Raw genomic sequence first — 23,455 nt, 5'->3', positions numbered from 1 at the left:
GGGGTCCGCGCTGGCCGCGGGAGGCCGGGCGTCCCCGCCCCTCTCTCTTCCCGCCCTCTCCGCCCTGCTCCCGCGGCCGGCGCGCCGGGGCTCTCTGCAGGGAGGGGCTTCTGGAGAGGGTCTCAGGGTGCGCACGTGACGGGCAGCCCCCGAGCCGGTCCTGGGCTGTCCCGGACTTGCAGGGACATGGGCGTGCTCAGAGCCGGACTGTGCCCGGGCCTCACGCAGGAGACCGTCCAGCTTCTGAGGAGCCGCGGGGTCAAGACAGGTGATCGCGTGGGCGCGAGCTGCGGGCTGAGCTGCGGGGCGCTTCCCCTCCGAGTGGAGGACCGCTCCCCCATCAGCAGGAGCCAGCCCTGGGTACCCCTACTCTGTGCCAGGTCCTGAGCCTGTGGTTCACGCTGCCTCCTGAGGCTGCCCGCTGGGCGGCGGGATGGACGCTCAGGGAGGGGGAAATACTAAGCTTGGAAGCCCGGGCGCCCTCCCGCCAGTCAGCTGCACGTGTTTTGTTTCAGTGGTGGACTTGGCTGCAGCTGACCTGGAGGAGGTAGCCCAGAAGTGTGGCCTGTCTTATAAGGTGAGCTTGCAATGTCCGCACTCCACCCCTGCGTCTCCTCTCATGCCAGTCTCTAAGCCACTGAGCGGAGATTCCCAGGGGATGACTAGGGGCTGCGTGAGGACGGGGTGCCCTGCGGGCGCTTGCAGAGAGCCTGAGTGCTGCCCCTTTGCAGGCCCTGGTAGCCCTGAGGCGGGTGCTGCTGGCGCAGTTCTCAGCCTTCCCCTTCAATGGCGCTGATCTCTATGAGGAACTGAAGACCTCCACCGCCATCCTGTCCACCGGCATTGGAAGGTTTGTTTGTGGGTGGGGGGTGAAGAGAGGCATGGGGAATTGCAATGCTCGAGAGAAGAGAGGGCAAGTTTCTTTTTAAGCTGTGATGAGTAACACACCGGACAGATGGGAAGCACAGGTGTCAGGACTTCTCTGAGTTCTCTTACTTTGAGTTCTCTTACTCTAAGGTTGTAGGGTTTCTCATCCTTGGCACTAATTGTTGATAGTTTGGGTAATTATTTGTTGGGGTAGGGGCTATCCTGTGCATTGGAGGATGTTCAGCAACATCCTTGGTTTCTACCTACCAGTTACCAGTTGTACCTTCTCTATCTCTCCACTTGTAACAATAAAAAAATCTCTCTAAGCTGGGTGTGGTAGTGCACACTTGTAATCCCAGTGCTTGGGAAGATGAGGCAGGAGGATCATAGATTCGCAGCCATCCTTAGCTATTTAATGAGGTTCTCTGCAACTTAGTGAGACCTTGTTCTGTTTATTTATTTATTTATTTATTCATTCAGTGTGGCACTGGGGGTGGAACCCAGGGACTTTTCTACCTCCAGGCTATACTCCCAGATCTATTTTATATTTTATTTCAGAACAGGGTCTCACTAAGTTGCTGAGAGCCTCACTAAGTAGCTGAGGCTGGCTTCCAACCTGTGTGATCCTCCTGTCTCAACCTCCCAAGCACTGGGATTACAAGTGTGTGCTACCACAGCCGGCTTGAGACCCTGTTTTAAAATAAAGAATAAAAAATAAGGCTGGAGGTGTAGTAGCTTGGAGGTAGAATGCCTTTGGGTTTCAATTCCCAGTACTACACACACAAAAAGAAAGGCAACAAAAAAAAACAAAAAACAGTCATGGTTAAGTGTCTCCCCCCCCCCCAGGCAAAACTGCCTTCGGTGGAGAAACACTGTCCTATAACACAAGATGTCTGTAATATCTCATTATTATGCAGCAGATCCTCTCCCATGTCATCTAAGGACAGAGGAAGAGAGAACGCAGCAGAGCTAATATTTACTTGAGAGCCTGTGCCTGGGCTCTGACTATGGATTATAGGTAACCTCTCCAGTGACACTGAGTTAGAGATTGTTCGACCTCCTGTGTTTAGCTGAAGAGGAGTGAGTTGCAGGGGTGAGGCTCCAGCTCAGGGGTACCTGACCCAGCACCTGGTGCCTTCACCACACTTTGCAGTGGTAGAGAACAAGCCAGACCGTTGGAAGGAGCAGGTACATTGTGCAGTGTCACTTGGGCTGGGAAAGAATTGGAAGACGACAGGCATTTTCCAGCCAAGTGAGTCTGACCTCTTTCTTGGCCTGTTGGTATGGAATCTGATGAATAATTCTGCCACCACAGAGGTCTTTGCATTGATCTGGCCCTTGCTGTTTCCATAACACATTCTCTTGGCAAGGCTCACGCAGCGTGCTGCTTGCTTTCACTGGTCGGGGGTCTGGGTTTATAATCCGTCAAGCACTGGCTGAGTGCCTACTAGGTGCCAGACACGTGTAGCTGGTGCAAATAGGAGTGCAGCCAGGCCCCTGTTCCTAAGGAGTGTGGCATGTAGTGGATACAGAAGAAAAGTAGATGAAAACAGGATGTGGAAGCCCCAAGAGAGGCAGCCTCAAGGAGGGAGAGATTGGCCCTTGGGCTCAGGGCCTTCTAAAACCAATGTAACAGAGGGAGAGTGAGGTGAGAAGCTGGCGGCAGCATTACAGCCGTGGTGGGTCATGGCAGCTGCAGACAGTAGTGTGGGAAAGCCTGGAGGAGTGGAGCTCTGCATTGAGGGACAGATGAGCTTTCGCTGAGGGCGCTCCCTGTGCCAGGCCCTGTGCTCAGCGCTCGACAGTGCGTTATTTCATGAGTTCTTCACATCCATCAGTGAGTGAATGCATTGCCATTAAAGTGATCATCTTAGCCAGGTGTGGTGGCGCACACTTGTAATCCCCACGCTTGGGAGACTGAGACAGGAGGATCGCAAGGCTGGCTTAAGAGACCTTGTTTCCAAATTTTAAAAAATATATTAAAAAAAATAGGTCTGGGAATGTAGCCTGGAGGAAGAAGGCCCCTGGGTTCCATCCCCAGTACCACTAAAAATAAAAATAATAAATAAAGTGATCATTTTAGAGCTGGGTGTGGTGGCACAAGGTGGTGGCACAAGACTGTTGTTCCAGTACTTGGGAGGCTAAGACAGGAGGAAGGCAGATTTGAGGACAGCCTCACCAAGTAGTGAGACTCTTATCCAAGTAGGAGACCCTGTTTCAAAATTAAAAAAAGCCGGGCGTGGTGGCGCACGCTTGTAATCCCCGCGCTTGGGAGGCTGAGACAGGAGGATCGCGCAGGTTCGAAGCCAGCCGCGCGCGCTGGCTTGGGAGACCCTGTTTCCAAATAAAAATGTAAAAATAGGTCTGGGAGTGTAGCCCAGAAGTAGAAGGGCTTCCAGGAACCCCAGTACCACCAAAAAAAAAAAAAAAATTAAAAAAAAATTGCCAAGCGTGGTGGCGCACGCTTGTAATCCCAGTACTCGGGAGGCTGAGACGGGAGGATCGCAGGTTCACAGCCAACCTCAGCTACTTAGGCCCTCCGCAATTTAGTGAGACTCAGTTTCAAAATAAAGAATAAAAAATGGGGCTAGGAGGTGTAGCTTGGAGGTAGAATGCCCCTGGGTTCCATCCCCAGTACTACAAAATTAAAAGAAATAAATAAGTAAAAAGTAAAATAGGGCTGGGGGTGTAGTTTGGAGGTTGAACGCCTATAGGTTTAACCCTCCAGTACTATCCCCCCCACACACACACACAAAGAAAAGAAAAGAAAAATCTTGGTGAGGGGTGTGGGTTCTGTAGTCAAAAGTTTGAGAAATGCCTGATTAACCCAAATTAAGCAGGTTTTTTGGAGGCTTTCCCAGAGCCCCTGTGCAGTGTGCAGTGGAATCTGTGCAGGGGCTGGAGCATGATATATACCTTGGAAAGAGCTGTGTTGATGGGAGAGATTGGCTGCTCCTTGTGAGCCAGAGCTTTGCTCATCTCTTTCTTCCCCCATCTTGGAATAAGACCTTCTGGAGATACGAGGCATTCAGTCGATGTTTGAATGGATAATTGGAAGAATGGCTAAAAGGTAGTTCAGAGGGAAAAGGGGAGGAGGAGGATAAATCCTAGATATCATTTGTTCTCTAGACAGTGGTGGCCCGGGACCCCTCTCCAGGTTGCTGGGCTAAGTTAGGGGTATTGGGGACATATTGGTGGGGAGGTCCTCATGGCAGAGGAGACATAGGATGGAAACAGGAGAGAAATTGGCAGATGCATTGGGGAGATTCCTCATGCAGACTGAGCCTGATAGTTAAGGATGTGGTTGCTTCAGATCAGTGATTCAACCCCAGCTGTGCTTTAGGATTACTTAAGAAACGAGTAGAAGGACACACACTTGGGTCTTACTTCTATGAGTTCTAACTTCATTGGTCTACTAGGGGTTCCCAAAGCTGGGGAACGTGTAAGTGTCCCAAAGCCCAGGTCTCCCCCAGGCAGGGGATGGGGCACAGGCATCAGTGGTCTTTTTTTTTTTTTTTTTTTTTTTTTTTGGTGGTACTAGGGTTCCTGGAAGCTCTCTACCTCCGGGCTACACTCCCAGACCTATTTTTACATTTTTTTTTAAATTTGGAAACAGGGTCTCCTAAGCCAGTGCGCGCGGCTGGCTTCGAACCTGCGTGATCCTCCTGTCTCTGCCTCCCAAGCGCGGGGATTACAAACGTGTGCCACCACGCCCAGCAATCAGTGGTCTTTTGAAAACTCCAGGTGACTCCAATGAACAAACAAGTTTGAGAACTGCTGATATAAGTATCTTTTTCAAAACTCATCTGAAAGGTGGGTGTGGTGGTGCACACCTGTAGTCCCAGCTTCTTGGGAGGCTGAGGCAGGAGGATACCTTGAGCGCACAAGTTTAACTCACACAGTGTGAGTAACATACTGAGACTCCCCCATCTCAAAAAACAGATTTCTTCTGTAAAGTGTACTCAGGATTGAGTGTGACCAGTCTAATGGTCACACTAATACACATTCAAACTTGAGTGTGTATCAAAATCACCTTTGAGTTCTTTTCAAAACCCAGATGCAGGTTCCACCCTCCAGAACTTTTTTTTTTTTTTTTTTTTTTTTTTTTGGTACTGGGAAATTCTACCTCCAAGCTACACACCAACCCTTTGTGTGTGTGTTGGGAGTGGGTTACTGGGGAGTGAACCCAGCCGTGGTGGCACATGCTTGTAATCCCAATACTTGGGAGGCTGAGACAGGAGGATCACAGGCACGTGGACAGCCTCAAGAACTTAGTGAGGCTCTCAGCAATGTAGTGAGACCCTGTTTCAAAATAAAAATGAAATAAGGCTGGGGGTGTAGCTCGGAGGTAGAATGCCCCAGGTTCAATCCCCAGTACCACATACATTTGTGTGTGTGTGTGTGTGTGTGTGTGTGTGTGTGTGTTACTGGGAGTGGAACCCAGGGGCTTTTCTACCTCTGGGCTATACTCCCAGACCTATTTTATATTTTATTTGAAAACAGGGTCTCACTAAGTTGCTCTGAGCCTCACTAAGTAGTTGAGGCTGGCTTTGAACCTATGCGATCCTCCTGTCTCAGCCTCCCAAGCGCTGGGATTACAAGGTGAGCCACCATGCCCGGCTTACAATTTTTTTTTAAAGCGGTAGCACCTTTCTTACTCATTTCTCTATTAACATTTATCGGGTACCTCTCCATCTCAAGTACTGTGCTAGTGCTGGGGATGCAGCAGGGACAAGGTCCCATCTTTGCCCCAGGTGCTCTGACCAGAGGAGAGAGGCAGACAAAACAAACAAATAATTGCAAGCTCCTAGAACTAATAATGGAGTTCAGCAAAGTCACGGAATACAAGATGAACACATAAAAATCAATTTCATTTCTCTATACGCATAGTGAAAATGTAGAAGCTGAAATTAAAACACACCATTTACAGTGGCTCCAAAAAGAAGGAAATACCTATGTATAAATCTAAGTTTGTGTGCTAAAAATTAAAAATTGCTGATGAAAGAGATCAAAGATGACCCAAATAAATAGAGATATTTACTGTGTTCATGGATTGGGAGATTCTACATAGTAAAGATGTTGGTTCTGATCTACAGAGTTAATGTAGTTGCTACTAAAATCTCAGAAAGGTTTTTATAGAACTACAGTTTTTTTTGTTGTTGTTTTTTTCTTTTTTTCTTTTTCTTTTCAGTACTAGGGATTGAACCCAGGGGCATTCTGCCTCTGAGCTTCGCTCCCAGTCAAATATTTTTTTTTTTTTTTCCAGGTCTGGGGGTGAAACCCAGGGGCATTCTACCTCTGAGCAACACGCCCAGCCCTATCTTTTATTCTTTATTTTGAAACAGGATCTCACTGAGTTGCAAAGGGCCTTACTAAGTAGTTTTGAGGCTGTCTATGAACTGTGATCTTCCTGTCTCAGCCTCCCATATGCTGAGATTACAAGCGTGCGCCACCACACCCAGCTTTTTTATTTTTATGTTGTACAAGGGATTGAATTTGGATATTTTACCTGTGAGCCACACCCCCAGCCATTTTATATTATTACTTTTTGTGTGTGTGGTACTGGATATTGAACCCAGAGGCTGGATTCAATCAAGCTATACCCCTAGCCCAATTTTATTTCTTATTTGGAAATAGGGTCTCATTAGGTTGATAAGAGTCTCATTATTTGCTGAGCCTGTCCTCGAACCTGTGATCCTCCTGTCTCAGCTTCCCAAGTACAGGAATTACTGGTGTGTGCCACCACACCCAGCTGTATTATTTGTTTTGAAATGGTCTTGCTGGGTTGCTGAGAGACTCGTTGAATTGTGGAGGCTGGCATGGAACCTAGAACCTGTCTCAGTCTTTCCAAATACTGGGATTACAGGCATGTACCACCATTCCTGGATCCCACAGGCTCATTCTAATAATCATATAAGAAGGCTAACGACCTAGAATTTGCTAAAACAATTTTATAAAAGAAGGAGGAATCAACTTTGCCCAACATTAGGGCTTACTATAGCTAGGCTTGGTGGTGCACAACTATAATCTCAGTATTTGGGAGGCTGAGACAGGAGGATAAAAGTTCCAGGCCAGCCTCAGAAATTTAGTGAGAACTTTAGCAACTTAGTGAGACTTGTTTCAAAATTAAAACCTAAAAGATGGAGGTGGGAGGGAAAGCTTAGAAGCCAGGCATGGTGGTGCACTCTTGTAATCTCAGTACTTGGGAGGCTGAGACTGGAGTATTGCAGGTTCAAAGCCAGCCTCAGCAACTTAGTGAGGCCTTCTGCAGTTTAGTGAGAACTTGTTTCCAAACTAGATATAAAATGAGGTTGGGGGTATAACTTGGAGAAAGAATACCTCTGGGTTTAATGCCTAATACCAAAAAAGGGGAAGGGCTTGGGTGTAGCCCCATTCTACTCAGAGGTAGAATGCCCTGGGTTCAGTCCCTGGTTAACTCCCCCCCAATCTTACAGTATAGCTACAGTAATCAAGACAAGTGTGGGAGGGACATAGAGATAGACATAGAGATCAGTAAAGCAGGACAGAGAACCTAGAAATAGACCCACACAAATAGGCACAGATGTTTTTTGACAAAGATTCAGAAGCAAGGAGGAAAGATAGTCTTTTGAACAAATGGTACTAGAACTCTTTGACATAATATGCCCCAATAATAATAAACCTAAAGCATGGTGGTGCACACTTGTAATCCCAGTACTTAGGAGGCTGACACAGGAGGATTGTAGGTTTAAAGCCAGACTCAAAAACTTAATGAGACCCTGTTTTCCAAATAAGAAATAAATCAGGCTAGGGATTTAGCTTGGAGGTAGAATGCTCCTGGGTTCCATCCCCAGTACCACACACACAAAAAAATTAAACTAGATGTGATGGCACATACCTATAATCATAGCACTTAGGAGGCTGAGACAGGAGGATAGCAGGTTCAAGGCCAGCACTGACTGGCAACTTAGATCCTATTTCGCAATAAATACAACTCAGGCTGGGGTACAGCTTAGGGGTAGAATGCCTTTGGGTTCAATTCATAGTACCATACACACACACACACACACACACACACACACACACACACACACACTTTTTGATAAATTGTACCTAATCAAAATTAAAAAGTTAAGCTGGGCATGGTGGCGCACGCTTGTAATCTCCGTGCTTGGGAGGCGGAGACAGGAGGATTGTGCAGGTTCAAAGCCAGCCTTGCTGGTTTAAGAGACCCTGTTTCCAAATAAAAATATAAAAAATAGATTTGGGAGTGTAGCCCGGAGGGTTTCCAGGAACCCCAGTACCACCAGAAAAAAAAATTTTTTTAAAGTTTTCTTTGCCAAAGAATATGAAACACACACACACACACACACACACACACACACACACACACACACACAAGCTCTCTATGCCCCGGCTGGCTGGCTTTATTTATTTATTTATTTTTTTTTTTTAATTTTTGCAGTACTAGGGATGGAACCCAGAGGCATTCTACCATTGAGCTACACCCCAGCCCTATTTTTTATTCTTTATTTTGAAACGGGGTCTCACTGAGTTGTAAAGGGCCTCACTAAGTAGTAGCTGAGGCTGTCCTCAAACCATGATCCTCCTGTCTCAGCATCTCAAATGTTGGGATTGCAAGTGTGCGCCACCACATCCGGCTCCCTATTTTATTTTTATTTTGAAACCGGGTCTCACTATTTGATGAGAGTCTCACTGTGTTCCTTAGGCCACCCTTAACCTTGTAGTCCTCCGGCATCAGCCTCCCAAGTACTGGGATTACAGGCATGCACCACTACACCTGGCTAAAAATAAGCAAATTTACAAGCCACATATTCAACAAAGAACATGAATCTAGAATATATAAAGAAAGATATAAACAGACATTTCACCAAAGAGGACAAACACAGGTGGCAAACAAGTACATGAAAAGATGTCCATTAGCTGTTAGAGAAATGCAAATTAAAACCACACTGAGATATTACTGATGGCTAAATAAAAAAATAAGGATAGCACCAAGTGCTAAGGATAATATACATGGCCAGTGGGAATGTAGAATGGAATAGCCTCTGGAAAGTAGTTTGGTATTTCCTTTGCCTTTTTTTTTTTTTTTTTTTTTTTTTTGTACTGAGACATTCTACCTCTGAACCACACCCCTATTCCATTTCATTTTTTTATTTATTTATTTTTGCAGTACTGAGGATAGAGCCCAGGGGCATTTTACTTCTGAGCTCTACCCCCAGCCCTATCCCTACTTTTTTAGTCTTTTTATTTATTTTTATTTATTTATTTATTTATTTTTGGTGGTACGGGGGGGGGTGAAACCCAGAGCCTCCAGGCTATACTCCCAGACCCATTTTTTTATATTTTATTTGGAAACAGGGTCTCACTAAGTTGCTGAGAATCTCACTAAGTAGCTGAGGCTGGCTTTGAACCTTGTGATCTTCCTGTCACTGCCTCCCAAGCATGTGGATTATAAACGTACGCCACCATGCCCGGCTAGTCTATTTGTTTATTTATTTATTTTGGTGGTACTGGGGGTGGAACCCAGGGCTTTCTACTTTCAGGCTATATTCCCAGACCTATTTTATACTTTATTTGGAAACAGGGTCTCACTAAGTTTCTGAGAGCCTCACTAAGTAGCTGAGGCTGGCTTTGAACCTGTGCAATCCTCCTGTCTCAGCCTCCCAAGCACTAGGATTATAAGCATGAGCCATCACAGCCAGTTAAGTCTTTTTATTTTTGAAACAGGGTCTCACTGAGGTGCGAAGGGCCTCACTAAGTAGCTGGGGCTGTCCATGAACTGCAATCCTCCTGTCTCAGCTTCCTGAATGCTGGGATTATAAGCGTGTGCCACCATGCCCACCCTTTAGCCCTTTTTAAACTTTTTTTTTTTTGAAGTACCAGGAATGGAACCCAGGGGCATTCTACCTCTGAGCTACACCTCCAGCCCTATATTTTATTCTTTATTTTGAAACGGGGTCTCACTGAGTTGCAAAGGGCCTCACTAAGTAGCTGAGGCTGGCTTTGAACCTGCCTAATCCTCCTGTCTCAGCCTCCCAAATGCTGGAATTACAAGCTTGCGCCACCATGTCCGGCTAAACTTCATTTTGAAACAGCATCTCACTGAGATTTTTCTATCTCAGCCTCTCAAGTACTAAGATTATAGACATGTGCAATCTCACCCACCTGGATAATTCCTTATAGAATTAATATATGCTTAACATATAATTCATTGTTGTATGTATTCCTGGGCATTTATCCCGGAGTTATGAAAATTTAGGTTCCTATAGAAACCTGTGCGCAAATGTTTGTTGCAGTTTTGTTTATAATCGCCCCAAACTGGAAACTAAAATGTTCTTCATTGGGTGAATGCTCACACAAACTGATAAATCTAAAATTTTACTGTGCACTAAAAAGGAACAGACTAAGCCAGGTGCAGTGACACTCCCCTGTAATCCCAGTACTTGGAAGGCTGAGACAGGAGGATCACAAATTTGAGACTAGCCTCAGCAACTTAGGGAGGCCTTCAGCAACTTAGACCCTATTTCAAAATAAAGAGGGCTGGGGATATAGCTTAAAGATAGAATGCCTCCGGGTTCAATCCCCAGTGCCCTCCTCAAGAGGGACAGGCTTTCCATGCATGCAACAACTTAGATGGACCTCAGGGGAGTGATGTCAGTGAAAGCATCATTATCTATCAGATTAGCTGTCACAAAGCTGATAAAAGCATCATTAGCCATCACAAAGGTTGCCGCAGAAGGTGGATGCTTCCATTTTACAGTGTTCTTGCCTAGCAGCATAGAGATGGAGAACAGATTAGAGGTTGCCTGGGTTAGAGATTAGGGGTGGGCTGAAGGGGTGTAGCTGCAAAAGGCCAGCACAAGGGAGACTTGTAGTGATGGAAACGTTTCTGTTTTGTTGCATTGTCCCCAAACCTGCCACGTAAATGACGTAGAACTCCACACGAGTGCAAGTCACAAGCTGTGGATCGAACCAATGTCAGTTTCCTAGTTATGATATTGTCCTATAGGGCAATATGTTTTCTCTCTCTCACTCTCTCTTTTTTTTTGCAGTACTGACGATGGAGCCCGGGGGCATTCTGCCTCGAGCTACACTCCCACCCCTATTTTTTATTCTTATTTTTAAAACAGAGTCTCATTGAGTTGCAAAGGGCCTTACTAAGTAGCTGTCCAGAGGCTACTTACTAAGTAGCCTGCGAACCATGATCCTCCTGTCTCAGCCTCCCGAATGCTGGGATTACAGCATGTGCCTCTTGTAGTACAGTGTGTTAACCTAGGGGAGATCAGGTGAAGCACACATGGGACCTCCCTCTATGGTTTTTTGGTTTGGGGTTTTTTTTTTTTTTTTCAACTTTATGTGAATATTGAAAGGAGGACCTTAGGTGAGGTGGCCAAGGCTTCTCTAGAGAGGTGATTTTTTTTTTTTTTTTTTTGGTTCCGAGTCTCACTAGGTTTCTGAGAGCCTCTCTAAATTGTTGAGGCTGGCTTTGAACCTGCAATTGGAGAGGTGATCTTTAAGCGTAGAGTGGAAGGATGGAGAGGAGCTAGAGGAGGAACATTTGGGCATGCCCTCCTTCCCTGCAGGGAATTTCAGCAAGAGGAGTCTCTGGTCCCAGACAACTTGGGCACCTCTGGACAGAACCAGTGCCTGAGAGGAAGATCTTATTTTTCTTTTTCTTATTCCCGCCTCCAAACTCCTGTTTGATTCTCTTCTCTTCTGCCATCAGCCTGGACAAACTGCTTGATTCTGGCCTCTATACAGGAGAAGTGACTGAAATTGTAGGAGGCCCAGGTAGCGGCAAAACCCAGGTAGGTGAGCCCAAGAGCAGGGGTTCGGGGGGAGGTGGATGCATAGCCCAGGATTCTTGGGGGCAGCGTCCACCTCTGTCCTTGTGGGGGCAGAGGTCAGAGAGACAAGATGGGCTTGGGCTGTTTGTGCTTCTGGAATCTGGGCAAGATGAGCTGGCCCTCCTCCTCTGGAAAATTGATTCACCCACTGCCCCATCTCTATTCAGGTATGTCTTTGTGTGGCAGCAAACGTGGCCCACAGCCTGCAGCAGAACATCCTGTACATTGATTCCAATGGAGGGCTGACAGCTTCCCGCCTGCTCCAGCTTCTTCAGGATAAAACCCAAGATGAAGAGGAGCAGGTAAGGGGCAGGATGGTTGGGTTCCTTTGAGATGCTAACACAAGAAGACCCCATTATCCCTTGCCCTGAAAGAATTTGGGCTGTTTTGATGAATAGTTGACTCTTGCTTTGAAACTTGTGGTTCTGTTGGACGTCCTTCATTCCTCAAGACACCCCCATTAATGCCATCATCCCAGCATGGATGCCACTCACAATGATTCTGCTGAGAAACTCTCCAAGCTCATTGCATATCCTAAATCGGGGCTGGCAAATACCCAGCACCTGTGTTTCCAGCCCATTTCTTGCCGATGACAGACATCACTAATCAATTGCATCTGTCTTTCCCACTGAGCTCCAAGTATGTTAGAGCTCAGCGCTCACTGTGAGATGTGTCCCATTGCCATTTGCCATTCTGGACCTGAATGCTTGTGTCTAAGTCCCTCTTCCCTTCTTAGCCCTACGATTCCTCATCATCACCTTCTTCAACCTACTGCCCATCTTATCCCAAGCCCCTGTGTCTCTTCCCCACCCTTCAGGCTGCAGCTCTCCAGAGGATCCAGGTGGTGCATGCATTTGACATCTTCCAGATGCTGGATGCGTTGCAGGACCTCCGAAGCACTGTGGCCCAGCAGGTGAGCTGCTGTGCACCCTTTCCTGCTGTACCCAGCTTGCCAGGCAGTGCCTGCTCTATGGGCAGGTGTCTTACTATAGACTCTATTTGGGAATGTAGATGTGGAACCCAGTGACGTCAGCTGTACTGGTCACTTCCAAGGTGGAATTATTCCATGCTCCCATATTTCCTGTTTACATATTCACCATCCCTGCCAAACAGTAAGCCACATGAGGACTAGGATTATGTTGTAATTATGTCTGCATTTCTCACTAAAATCAATTAGGAATAAGTTTAACTGCAAGTAATAGAGGCTGTCTGATGGAGACTTGAATCTTGAGGACATCTTATTTCACCGAGTATGACGGTTGTTCACTCACTCCACGATAACTAGGTACTGGGTGGTGTGTTTCTTGTTTTTCCGCTTATAATTTCAAAGCAGCTGCTACAGCCTCGAGCATGCTTGATTTTTTTTTTTTTTTTTTGGTAGTACAAGGGATTGGACCCAGGGCATTTTACCTCTGAGCTACACCCTGAGCCCTATTTTTTATTCTTTATTTTGAAACAAGGTCTCACTAAGTTGAGGAGGGCCTCACTAAGTAGTTGAGGCTGGCTGCAAACCTGCGATTCTCCTGTCTCAGCCTCCCAAGTATTGGAATTACAAGTGTGTGCCACCACTTCCAACTTTTTTTTTTTTTTTTTTGTACTGGTAATAGAACCCAGGTCGGTCTACCTCCAAGCCACACCCCAACCCTATTTTTATTTCTCTTTATTTATTTACTTAGTTTTGTGGAACTGGGGGTTGAACTCAGGGGCATTCTACCTCTGAGCTACACACCCAGCTCTGCTTTTTATTCTTTATTTATTATTATTATTTTCTTTTTTTCTTTGTTTCAGTACTGGGAATGGAACTCAGTGGCATTCTTCCTCAGAGTTATACCCCCAGCCCTATTTTTTAGTCTTTATTTTGAAACAGGGTCTCACTGAGTTGCAAAGGACCTTACTAAGTAGTAGCTGAGGCTGTCTGCAAACTGATCCTCCTGTCTCAGCCTCCCTAATGCTGGGATTACAAATTACAAACATGTGCCACCACGCCCGGCTTATTCTTTTCTTTTTTTTTTTTTTTTTTTTGAGGTACTGAGGATGGAACCCAGGGGCTTTCTACTTCTGAGCTATACCCCCAGCCCCATTTTTTATTTATTTTGAAACAGGGTCTCACCGAGTTGCAAAAGGCCTCTCACTAAGTAGCTGAGGCTGTCCTTGAACTGCGGTTCTCCTGTCTCAGCCTCCCAAATATTGGGATTACAAGCATGCACTACCACACCCGGCTCATGCTTATTCTTTATTTTGAAACAGGGTCTCACTAAGTTGTCCAGACTGGCCTCAAACTTACAATCCTACTGTCTCAACCTCCTAAACCCTGGAATTATAGGTGTGTATAACCATACCTAGCTCATATCATACTTCTTCTCTTGCCCCAAAACATGACATGGTCCCATGGTTATACTCCAAGTTGTGTCTAAAGTAAATGGCTTTTGCTGCTGGGCTTGGTGGCGCACGCTTGTAATCCCCGCGCTTGGGAGGCAGAGACAGGAGGATCGCGCAGGTTCGGAGCCAGCTGCGCGCGCTGGCTTAGGAGACCCTGTTTCCATATAAAAATGTAAAATTAGGTCTGGGAGTGTAGCCCGGAGGGAGAAGGGCTTCCAGGAACCCCAGTACCACCAAAATAAATAAATAAAAATAAATATATAAATAAATAAAGTAAATGACTTTTGCAAACTTTAGAACGTAGAATAGTTGAACAAGCACTTGTCAGAGAAGTCCTAGTTGATTCGGACCCTCCAGTGTGTTAAGATGTGAATCAGGTACTGCAGATTCCAGCCTTCTCTATTTATGTATTTATATATTGATTTACTTATTTATTTGTGTGTGGTACGGGGGATTGAACTTGGGGGCATTCTACTTCCAACCTATACCACCAGCCCTATTTTTTAATTTTTTATTTTGAAACAGGGTCTCATTAAATTGCCAAGGCTGGCTTCAAACCTGTGGTCCTCCTATATCAGCCTCCCAAGTACTGGGATTACAAGCATGTACCACCGTGTCCCACTCAACCCTCTCATTTTTAGAGATGGGATGAGTGAGGACCAGAGAAGTTAAGAAGTTATGACAAGAACCCAGATCTCTCAATTCCAGGTCAGGACACTGTATTTTTTTTTTTTTTTAACCACAGGACCATTAAATGGTTTGTCTTCTTTAACTTAAGACAATGCATTTAGTCAGGTGTGATGGCACATGCTTGTAATCCCCGCGCTTGGGAGGCTGAGACAGAAGGATCGCACAGGTTCGAAGCCAGCTCAGCTACTTAGGCCCTCACCTCAGCAACTTAGTGAGACCCTGTTTCCAAATAAAATATAAAATAGGTCTGGGAGTATAGCCTGGAGGTAGAAAGCCTCTGGTTTCCACCCCCAGTACCACACACAAACACACACACACACACACACACACACACACATAAATAAAAATAAAACAACACATTTACTAAGAGAGATATGATATGGTGGCGCATACCTGTGATCTTAGATCTTAGTACTTGGAATCTTTTTTTTTTTTTTTTTTTTGGTGGTACTGGGGGTGGAACTCAGAGGCTTTCTACTTCTGGGCTATACTCCCAGACCCATTTTATATTTTATTTGGAAACAGGGTCTCACTAAGTTGCTGAGAGCTTCACTAAGTAGCTGAGGCTGGCTTCGAACCTCCGCAATCCTCCTGTCTCAGCCTCCCAAGTGCCAGACCCATTTTATATTTTATTTGGAAACAGGGTCTCACTAAGTTGCTGAGAGCCTCACTAAGTAGTTGAGGCTGGCTTCGAACCTGCGCAATCCTCCTGTCTCAGTCTCCCAAGCGCGGGGATTACAAGCGTGCGCCACCACGCCCGGCAGTACTTGGAATCTGAGGAAGGAGGATCACTGGTTTGAGCACACCTCTCAGTAACCTACAAGACCCTGTTTTTTTTTTTTCTTTTCTCTCTCTTTCTTTCTTTCTTTCTTTCTTTCTTTCTTTCTTTCTTTCTTTCTTTCTTTTCAGATCTGGGGATGGAACCCAGGGGCATTTGACCTCCGAGCTACACCCCCTGCCCAATTTTTTATTCTTTTTATTGAAACCGGGTCTCACTGAGTTGCAAAGGGCCTCACTAGTAGCTGAGGCTGTCAGCGAACCGCGATCCTCTGGTCTCAGCTTCATGAATGCTGAGATTACAAGTGTGTGCCACCATTCCCAGCTCAAGACCCTGTTTTAAAATAAAAATAAAATAGAGCTGTGGGTGTAGCTTTGGAGTGGAATGCCCCTGGGTTCGATCCCTACAAACCACATTTACTGTCCCATCATTTCCATGGGTCAGAAGCCTGATATACTGACCTGAGTCCTTTGTGTAGGGTTGCACAAGGCTGTAATTGGCTGGGCTGTTTTTATCTGGAGGCTCAGCTGGGAAGAATCTGTTTACAAGTTTGCTTGGGCTGCTGGCAGAGTACATTTTCCAGTGGCTTTAGTTTCTTGCTGGCTTTGGCCAGCAGCCACTTTCAGCTCCTAGAGGCTTCCTACTGCTTTTGCCCTGAGGCCCTTTCCATAGGGAGTTCACATTTCGGCCACTTGCTTCTTAAGACCAGCAGGGCCGTGAGAGCAATGGCACCGTAAGTCTTATATACTAAAATGTGGTCACGGGAGTGACACCCCATGACCTTTGCCTGATCAAGAAAATAAGGGGCTCAGTGGTAGAGTGCCTGCCTAGCATAGTCAAGGACCTTGGTTTGATTTCTAGCACTGCAAAAAAAAAAAAAAAACCAAGTGGCATTCCAACACCTTTGAATTCCTATTAGTCAGAAGCAGGTCACAGGTCTTGCCCACACTCAAGGGGACAGGATTGCCAGGCACAGTGGCACACACCTATAATCCCAATACTTAGGAGGCTGAGACAGGAGGATCTCAGTTCACAGCTAGCCTCAGCAACTTAGCACGATCCTGTTTCAAAATAAAAAGTAAAAAGTGCTGGGGGTGTAGCTTAGAGGTAGAATGCTCCTAGGTTCAACCCCCAGTACTCACCCCCCCCAAAAAAAAAGGATAGGATTATACAAGGACTTGACTACCTGAAGGGGCGGATCATGGGGGCAACTCAGGGTGTGCAACAAATGGCCAGCTAAGATCATAGTCACTAGCACTGGCCAGGCACTGGTTGGAAGATGAAGATAGATGTGTAAAACAGAGCAGCTAATGCCAGGCAGCCAAGACGTGGCGAAGGGGCAGCGGAAACCACAGGCTGTAGACCACAGAATCAGGATGTAAGAGGTAAGGCAAGAAAGGAAGCATGGAAGACAACTTGGGGCTAGAGAAACTAGAGAATGCTAAGGCATATACAAAGCCACAAAACTACGGTTTGAAAGATGGCGTCAAGGTTCATAGAGGAAGAAATGTTCTTATTTGGAACCCCTTTAGCTCTGGGAAAGGAGGTCCTGGAGGCATGATCTAGAAGGAGGCATTGAAGTAAAGAGAAGGCAAAACTCTTCAGCAGAGGAAGGTAGGAGTTTGGGGTGGAAGGCAGCTGGAGAGGGAGAAGGAGGGAGTCAGAGAAAGCGACAAGTGGGCTCAGTGGTGTGTGTCTGTAATCCCAGTACTTGGGAGGAAGAGACAAGCTTCACAGGTGTCCGGCCAGACTGAGCAACTTGATGAGACCCTCCGCAGCTTAGCAAGATCCTGTTTCAAAATAAAAAGGGCTGGTGTGTAGCTCAGAGGTAGGAGAGTGGGTTGGTGGGAAGCTGGAGTGGGGATTTCTTTTTTTTGCTGTGGTAGTGCTGGGGATTGAACCCAGGGGTGTTGTAACACTAGCTATACCCCCAGCCCAATTTTTTTATTCTTTATTTTGAAACAGGGTCTCACTAAGTTGCAGGGGGCCCTCACTCAGTAGCTGGGCTGGCCATGAACCTGTGATCCTTCTGTCTCAGCCTCCTAAGTACTGGGATTACAAGCATTCATTACCACACCCAGCTTTGGAATGAGGATTTCTGAATGGAGTGTTTCCAACATCCTCTGATTTAAACTCTGTCATCTGGGTTTGGTGGCATATGCCTGTAATCCCAGTACTTGGGAAGCTGAGACAGGAGAATTGCAGGTTTGAAGCTGCCTCAGCAAGTTAGTGAGGCTCTCAAGAATTTAGTGAGACCCCGTTTCCAAATAAATAAAAGGGGCTGTTGAATTGCTTGGAGGTAGAGTTCAATCTCTAGCACCCAAACCAACCAACCAACCCACCCACCCACCCTCTTGGTCCACTCAGGCCTTCAGTAAAGCTTGTTATGGATACATACGGGTGGGGACAGGCAATGCTGAGATTCTCTGATGGGCACCACGCCACTGTATTTGGGAATAGGTTATTTCTGACTGCTTTCTGATAGTGTGTACTTGTGCTATGATGGGCACCCCCTAAAGGCCATTGGCTCATGGTCCTGGCATTCCTTCCAATTTCTCCAGGTGAGAGATTCTTCTGGGACTGTCAAGGTGGTGGTCGTGGACTCTGTCACCGCTGTGGTCTCCCCACTTCTGGGAGGTCAACAGAGGGAAGGTGAGTGGTGTGGCCTCTGAGCCTCAGGGCGGGCGGGGACTACATCCCCTACCTCTGAGCCGGGTCTACAGCCAGCCCTGGCCCCATCCTCTGCTGCCCTTGCTCCTCCTCCTTCAGGCTTGGCCTTGATGATGCAGCTGGCCCAAGAGCTGAAGACCCTGGCCCGGGACCTCGGTGTCGCAGTGGTGGTAAGGGAGTAGGCTTGAACTATAAGCTTGATTTCTACTTATATCTTGCTCCGTATTCCCCTTAAATGGCATCTCTGAAACCCAGAGTAGCCCCTTTAGAAAAGGGACGTACATAAACCAGCTTCCCTGGGGTCAGCTAGTTCTCTGGATGGTGAGAGAGGGGATTGGACCAGAAAGAACCAAGGGGATCATGAACCAACTTGTTTTTTTTTTTTTTTTTTTTTTTTTTTTGGTACAGGAGGTTGAACCCAGGGACATTCTATCTCTGAGCTATACTCCTAGCCATTTTTATTTTTTATTTATTTATTTTGCTGTACTGGGGATGGAACCCAGGGGCATTCTACCTCCAAGCTACATTTCCAGCCCTATTTTTTATTCTTTATTTTGAAACAAAGTCTCACTGAGTTGCAGAGGGCCTCACTAAGTAGCTGAGGCTGTCCACGATCCACAATCCTCCAGTCTCAGCCTCCTGAATGCTGGGATTACAAGCGTGCGCCACCATGCCCGGCTTTACTTTTTATTTTAAAACACAGTCTTGCAAGGCGGACATAGTGGTGCACACTTGTAATCTAGTACTTGAGAGGCAGAGATGGGAAATAGTGGGTTCTTGGGCAGCCTCAGCTACTTAGTGAGACCCTCTACAACTTAGTGAGACCCTGTTTTAAAATAAAATAAAGAATAAAAAAATAGGGTTGGGGGTGTAGCTTAGAGGTAGAATGCCCTTGGGGTCAATCACTAGTACTTAAAAAAAAGAGAGAGAGAGAGAGCCGGGCGTGGTGGTGCATGCTTGTAATCCTTGTGCTTGGGAGGCTGAGACCGGAGGATTGCGTAGGTTCGAAGCCAGCCTCAGCTACTTAGGCTCTCAGCAACTTAGTGAGACCCTGTTTCCAAATAAAAAATATAAAATGGGTCTGGGAGTATAGCCCGGAGGTAGGAAGCCTCTGGGTTCCACCCCCAGTACCACCAAAAAAAAAAGAAAAAAGAGTCGTGCTAAGTTGCTGAGGGTCTTGCTAAATGGCTGAGGCTGCCTTGAACTTGCAGTCCTCTTGTCTCTTGTCTCAGTATTGGGATTACAGGTGTGCACCACCAAGCCCTGCTAACATTGCCTTTTTTTTTTAATTGCAGGTGTGGGGATGGAACCCAGGGGCATTGGACCTCCAAGCTACACCCCTGCCCTATTTTTATTCTTTATTTTGAAACCGAGTCTCACTGAGTTGCAAAGGGTCTCACTAAGTAGCTGAGGCTGTCCGCGAACCGCAATCTTCTGGTCTCAGCCTCCTGAATGCTGGGATTACAAGTGTGCACCACCACGCCTGACTTAACATTGCCTTTTTTTTTGGGGGGGGGGGTGTATGTGTGTGTGTGGTACTGGGAATAGAACCCAGGGATATTCTACCTCTTAGCTACACCCCTAGCCCTATTTTATTTTTCATTTTGAACCAGAGTCTTACTAAGTTGCAGAAGGAGGGCCTCACTGGATTGCTGATGCTGTCCTTGATTCGCTGATTCTCCTGTCTCAGCTTCCCAAGCACTGGCATTACAGGTGTGCACCACCATCCCCAGTACCTTGCTCTGTGTGTGTGTGTGTGTGTGTGTGTGTGTGTGTGTGTGTGTGTGTGTGTGTTATTAGGGATTGAACCCAGGGGCATTCAACCTCTGAATTATACCCCCAGCCCTATTTATTTTTATTTTGAAACAGTCTTGCTAGGTTGATGAGTCTCACTACTTGCTGAGGCTGTCCTCGAACCTACATTCCTCTAGGCTCAGCTTCCCGAGTACTTGTATTATAGGTGCCACCTCCCTCCAGCACATTACCATATTCTGAGGAAGGTTGCACCAACCCCCCAGTGTTAAAAGATCTAATTCCCTATTCTTTTGTTCAAATACAACACTCCCCCCTGCCTCCTCTCCTGGCTTTCAGATGTTTATGAGCACCTGCTGTGTTCAGGGTTTAGGCTGTGGGAATCTGTGATGAATTAGCCCCAGCCCTTGAGGGACCCACATAGCTGCATAGCTTTATGGCTAGTTGACCTGGTAGATTAGGACTCCTCTCTCGGGAACCCCCCTCCCACCCACACACACACAGATGCAGCACAAAAGCCTGAGTGGACCTGGTCTCCAGGTGCCCGATGATTGGGTTGGGGGTATAGCAGGCACAAGCCCACCCTGGTTTCACTTAGGACCATGGGAATGGCACTGCCTTTTCCCAGGAGGTGCCCCGCTGCATTTTTGCCAGGGTCAGGCCTGAAGCATCAAGGATTTAGTAGAAAGAACTAGATGCAGGTCCCAAGCCCAGGGATCTAGTTCCAGACTTTAACTGCCATCAAATTAAAGAGTTTTAGCTAGGTGTGGTGTAATACCAGTATTTTGGGAGACTGAGACAGGAGGATCGCAGATTCCAGGACAGCCTCAACAACATAGTGAGACTTTCAGGAACCTAGGGAGACCCTGTTTCAAAACAAAAATAAGAACTGGGTGTGGTGGCCGAAGCTTGTAATCCCTGTGCTTGGGAGGAGGAGACAGGAGGATCTCGCAGGTTCAAAGCCAGCCACGCTGGTTTAAGAGACCCTGTTTCCAAATAAAAATATAAAAATAGGTCTAGGACTAGGAGTGTAGCCCAGAGGTAGAAGGGTTTCCAGGAACCCCAGTACCACCAAAAAAAGAAAGAAAAGAAAAAAAAATAGAGCTGGGTGTGGTGGCACACGCTTGTAATCTCAGCATTTGGGAGGCTGAGACAGGAGGCACTCAGTTTAAGGACAGCTTCAGCTACTTAGTGAGCCCTTTTGTAACTTAGTGAGACCCGGTTTCAAAATAAAGAAGCCGGGTATGGTGGCGCACGCTTGTAATCCCAGCATTCTGGAGGCTGAGACCAGAAGATCATGGTTCGCGGACAGCCTCAGCTACTTAGGCCCTCTGCAACTCAGTGAGACCCTGTTTCAAAATAAAGAATAAAAAATAGTGCAGGGAGTGTAGCTCAGAGGTCAAATGCCCCTGGGTTCCATCCCTAAATGCGCAAAAAAAATTAAATAAATAAAATAAAGAATAAAAAATAGGGCTGGGGTGTAGCTCAGAGGTAGAATTCCTCTGAGTTCTATTCGCAGGTCTGCAAACAAACAAATTAATTAATTAACTAAAAATATGGCTGGGGGTGCACCTTGGAGGTAGAATGACCCTGGGTTCCATCCCCAGTACCACACACAAAAATAAATAAATAAATAAATAAATAAATAAATAAATAAATAAATAAAATGAAGGAATAAATAAATAATAAAAAAAAGCATTAAGGGTATAGCTAGGAAGTAGAATGCTCCTGGTTTCAATCCCCAGACACACACACACACACACACACACACACACACACACACACACCTTTCTACACTAGGCCTCAGTTTCCCATCTGTAAAGTGAACTCCATTAGGAAGTAGGAACAGATTACAGATATCCTTTGTTACTAGCATTATGGATCTATAAACCTTTCTGCAGGTGACCAATCACATGACCCGAGACAGGGACAGTGGAAGATTGAAACCTGCCATGGGACGTTCCTGGAGCTTTGTGCCCAGCACTCGAATTCTCTTGGACATCATTGAGGGAGCAGGAGCATCAGGCAGCAGCCAGCGCACGGTGTGCCTGACTAAATCTCCCCGCCAGGTGATCAGCCCCAGAGGAGCACCAGTGATCTTGGGCCCTGGAGGGTGGTTTCCATGCCTATAAGTGTTTTGTTGAAGAATTATTTGATGCTGAAACCTTCCAACAAAAGGGTTTACGTGGGGCCAGGTGTGGTGCCACACACTTGTAATCCCAGCATTTGGGAGTCAGACAGGAGGATAGCAGTTCGTGGACAGCCTCGGCTACTTAGTGATGCCCTTTGCAACTCAGTGTGAGACCCTGTTTCAAAATAAAGAATAAAAAATAGGGCTGGGCTGTAGCTCAGAGGTAGAATGCCCTTGGGTTTTATCCCCAGTACCACAAAAAAAAGGAAGTCTACCTAGTCAGGCATGGTAGTGCACACCTTTAATTCCAGCTCTTGGGAGGCTAAGACAGGAGGATCGCAAGTTTGAGGACAGCCTTATCAAGTAGTAAGACTCTCATCAATCTAATGAGACCTTGTTTCAAAAAATAAAAATAAGCTAGGCATAGTGGTGCATTCTTGTAATCCCACCATTTGGGAGGCTGCTGAGACTGCAAGATCATGGTTCGTGGCCAGCCTCAGATACTTAGGCCCTCTGCAACTTAGTGACACCCTGTTTCAAAAAAATAAAGAATAGAGTGGGGCATGGTGGCACACACTTGTAATCCCAGCGTTCAAGAGGCTGAGACAGGAGGATCGTGGTTCAAGGCCAGCCTCAGCTACTTAGACCCTTTGCAATTTAGACCCTGTTTGAAAATAAAAAATAGGGTTGGGGGTGAAGCTCGCAGGTAGAATGCCCCTGGGTTCCATCTCCGGTACCGCTAAAGAAAGAAAGGAGGAAGCCTGGCATCCTGGCACATGCTTGTAATCCCAGCATTTGGGAGGCTGAGACAAGAGGATTGTGCAGGTTCGAAGCCAGCCTCAGCTACTTAGTGAGGCCCTTTGCAACTCAGTGAGACCCTGTTTCAAAAAATAATAAAAAATAGGGCTGAGGTTGTTGCTCAGAGATAGAATATCTCCAGGTTCCATCCCCAGTGCCGCAAAAAAAAAAAAAAAAAAAAAAAAAAAAAGAATAAAAAATAGGACTGGGGGTGTAGCTTGGAGGTAGAATTCCCCTGGGTTCCATCCCCAGTACCAAAATAAATAAATAATAAAAATTTTTTTTAAAAGCAAGATAAAAATAAAATGGGGCTGGGAGAGTAGCTCAGAGGTAGAATGCCCCTGAGTGCAATCCCCAGTACCACACACACACACACACACACACACACACACACAAGGATCTACCCATTTGGATTGCTTAACTCAACTTACCTCCCCCTCGTGTCTTTTCTTCCAGCCAACAGGGTTCCAGGAGGTGGTAGACATCAGGACCTGGGGGGCTTCAGAGCAGAGCCCAATGTTACAGGGAGACAAGACGTGA

General features: G+C 46.4%; 1 protein-coding gene across 2 annotated transcripts; it reads left to right on the top strand.

Annotated features, from left to right (window-relative positions):
• Nucleotides 1-186: 186 nt before the first annotated feature.
• Nucleotides 187-23,455, top strand: RAD51D (RAD51 paralog D; the record flags this gene model as incomplete). 2 transcript variants are annotated; one of them, XM_080712812.1, is made up of 10 exons in its annotated part: nt 187-268; nt 516-577; nt 732-850; nt 11,597-11,678; nt 11,885-12,019; nt 12,535-12,630; nt 18,126-18,216; nt 18,334-18,404; nt 21,888-22,055; nt 23,372-23,455. In XM_080712812.1, 10 exons carry the CDS (start codon nt 187-189, stop codon nt 23,453-23,455), a joined length of 990 nt encoding a protein of 329 aa, XP_080568938.1. The 2 variants fall into 2 exon arrangements, with proteins under 2 accessions (XP_080568938.1, XP_080568939.1); XM_080712813.1 differs by lacking the exons at nt 732-850; nt 11,597-11,678; nt 11,885-12,019.

Source organism: Muscardinus avellanarius (genome assembly GCF_963383645.1).
Source record: "Muscardinus avellanarius genome assembly, chromosome: 16".
In the NCBI taxonomy this organism is placed as follows: Eukaryota; Metazoa; Chordata; class Mammalia; order Rodentia; family Gliridae; genus Muscardinus; species Muscardinus avellanarius.
The sequence above is the reverse complement of the archived record's forward strand: the minus strand, read 5'-3'. Positions and strand labels throughout refer to the sequence as shown.